General features: G+C 21.1%; 1 protein-coding gene across 1 annotated transcript; it reads right to left on the bottom strand.

Moving 5' to 3' along the window:
* Positions 1-101: 101 nt before the first annotated feature.
* ENU1_152460 (hypothetical protein) lies at positions 102-1,961 on the bottom strand (the record flags this gene model as incomplete). Its single annotated transcript, XM_008860633.1, has 1 exon — positions 102-1,961. The coding sequence occupies one exon, from the start codon at positions 1,959-1,961 to the stop codon at positions 102-104; it is 1,860 nt and encodes a 619-aa protein (XP_008858855.1).
* Positions 1,962-3,311: the final 1,350 nt, after the last annotated feature.

The following is a 3,311-nucleotide window of genomic DNA, read 5'->3' as shown; positions in this document are numbered from 1 at the left end:
AGGCAAGAAAATTGGTAAGAAATAAATTAACTGCTTTTTTGTTATTATTTATTTTTATTTTTTCTTCTTTCTTTAAATATAAAGAAAAATAAAAAAATCATTCAATTTTTCTTTACAGGTGAAAAGATCGCAGTTTTTTGACCAAGTCTTACAACAGCATCATCCCATTCTTTTTCAGCAACTTGAACACAAAGATTTACTTTTTTATTTATTTCTTCATTATCAAGTCCTGAATTTTCTAATTTTTTAATACTTTCTTTTTTTAATTTTTCAACAACTGCTTTTTTCATTTGGTTTGTTGTTAATTGAAGTAATGTTCTTTTCTTTTCTTGTTCTTCAATATTTTCTTTTAAATCAATGTTTAAATTTACTTTAATAAATAATGGAGTTCCATTTCCAAGAAGATGTAAGTCAATAACTGAACTTTTTTGAAGATCATCATTTTCTTTACGTGTTTTGTCATTTCCATTTTCATTTCCGTTTTCTTCTTGACTTATTATTTTTTCATTTTCTTCTTTATCTAAACAACTTTTTTGAAGGTCTAAATGGTTTAATTCCTCTAGTTTTTCTTCTTGTTGAGTAGTGTTATTATTCAGATCAATGTATGAATCTAAAATATTATCAATTCCTACTTTAAATTCTTCTTTGACTTCAGAAATACCTTCATTTCCTTTTCTTCCTTGAAAAATAGATGGTTTTCCTTGATATTGTATTAAATATTTAGTAAAATCTTCTTCATTTTCATTAGATGTTGTTGTTAATCGTTTTGTTTCTTCTGTTAATTTTTCAATATGTTTTTTATCTAATTCATCTTCAATCATTTCTTGTGTATTGTTTATTGTTCCATTACTTTTCTTTGGACTAATAATTGAACTTACATCAATTGGTTGAGTATTAAATCGTTTTAATTCCAATTTTGATAACTCATTTTCATCAACAATTTTATCACTAATCGTATCTTCGAGATTAAAACTTTTTAAGTTATATTTTTCTTGTTCCCATTCTTCTTGAAATTCTTTATTTGGTTTTTTACGATGCCAATTTACAATAACATCAACCATTTTACTTTCTTGTTTTTCATTTGTATCTAATTCATTGTTATTTATTGAGTCGCTTTTGTTGAGTAATTCTTCTTTTGTTTCTTTTGTTTTTATTAATGATGGGTTTGGTATTAATTTTTCTTCTTCATTATCGCTTTTATTATCATTATGTATTAATGACTTAGGTTCATTTGGTAATTCAATTGGATAATGATTAATCATTTCTTCAAATGATTTGGTTTTACTTGTTTTATTATCTTCAAGTAAATAAGGTATTTCTACTTTATTATATAAAGTTTCTTTTTTATGAAAGTCTTGAGAAAGAATTGATGGAGCAGTTAATGTAGGATTTTGTTGATTTTCTTTTTCTTCTTGTTGAGGTTGGTTGTTATTAATGTCAATATAAGAATCTAAGATATTGTCAACTCCAACGTTAAATTCTTCTTTTATTTCTTTTATATTTTCGTCATTGTTACTGAAAAGAACAGGACAATAAGAAAATCGTTTTAAAGAACTTTTAAATGTATTAGGTTCGATTTTACTTTTTGTTAATTCACTTTGAGGATGGTTGATATCAATGTCATATTCATTTTGAACATAACTCATAGCTATATTAGTTGCTAAGTCTTGAGATGTTAGTTTATCTTCACTATTAGTATCATTATTATGACCATTAACCTCTTTAAGTTTATCAAAGATTGAATCTATTCTTTTTGGATCAACACTTAATTTCTTCTTTTCTTTCTTTTCATTATCCTCTTTCTTATTTGGTTGTTTGACTGTGTTTTCTTCATTCTTTTGATCAATATTTTCTATTAATTGTGCATATGTATCAATAACACTATCAACTGTTTCTTCTCGATGTTTTCTTACTGCCTCTTGTTTTTTTACTGAGAAACGACTTCTTTGTTGTTCAGTCATTTGTTATTTTTTTAAGTTCATTTCTTTTCTTTTTTCTTTTTTTATGAAAAACAAAATGTTAGAAAAAAAACATTTTTTTTCTTTATTTTTCTATTGTTTCTGTTTCTTCCATTTTTTATTTTCTAGTAAACTAATCCTTTGTCCATTTTCTATATAGTTGATTTTTTTGAAGCAACAAGCAGTAATAGATGATTTCTATTGTATAATTATATTTTTTACTTATTTATAAATTGTTTATTGTTTTTCTTTATTATTTCATTCTAAATTCTCTTTTTTCAATATCTATATATAAATAATAATCCAATAAATCCAAGAGTTTATACAAAGAAATTCATTGAAGATATAATAAAGTATATAGAAACTATAAATATTGATAATGAAATAATAATATTTTTTCATTAATTAATATTATAGTTATGAATAATTTGTTTTCAAACAAATAAAGTAAAAAAAGAAATTCAAACAATATAAAAATAATTACAATAATTCAATTAGATAGTATAATCAATATAAAAATAAAGAATATGTTAAATAGAGAGTTTCACGATGATAAAATAATAATAAATGAATAAAGAATAGAAACAATAAGAAGAATAAAAGAATATTGATGAAAGATTATGAAAATGAATAATAATTGAAAATTGGAGATTTTATAATTCATGTTATAAAAGAATTAATATTTTTGATTATTTTATGTTGTTTATTTATTCAAATTAAATGAAAAGAATATAAATTAAATATTTTATTCATTGTTGATTATTTAGTGATAATGATTTATTATTTATTATTTATTTGATTTTATTTTTATCAATTTTATTGTTATTTCTTATGTTTATGTTTATTCTGTTTATTTCTTATTTTAAAAAATATGATGTTTTTCTATTTTCATATTCATTTATTTTTTGTTGTTTATGATATAATTACAAAAACATTAAACATCTGAATTATTGTATAAACATTATCTTGTTGTATTGAATTTGTATTAAATAAATGAAACAATTCTTGTTTATTTTTAACATTTGTTAAAGATAGAGAAGAAAGAGAATTAAAACATTTTAAATTTCATTCAATAAATGTTGTTTTGTTAGTATTTCTTAATTTCCAATATTGTTGTTCATTTCATTTATTGTTATTGATTTGTTTGTTATTCTTTATTATTATTTCATATTTTATTCTTTGAATTTTATAGTTTGTTTTGAAATAGTATTATCCTGTTTCAATATCATATGTTTATTATTGTTTCATTTCATATTTATTAATATGTTAATCAAATCAATATCAGATTAAAAAGTCATTTTATGTTTTGTATCATTCATTTATATTTAAATTTAAATGTTTATAGAAATTAAA

This window comes from Entamoeba nuttalli, assembly GCF_000257125.1.
Source record: "Entamoeba nuttalli P19 unplaced genomic scaffold asmbl_6350, whole genome shotgun sequence".
Classification (NCBI taxonomy): Eukaryota; Evosea; order Mastigamoebida; family Endamoebidae; genus Entamoeba; species Entamoeba nuttalli.
Note: the sequence above shows the minus strand (reverse complement) of the source record. Positions and strands in the feature narration are given on the sequence as shown.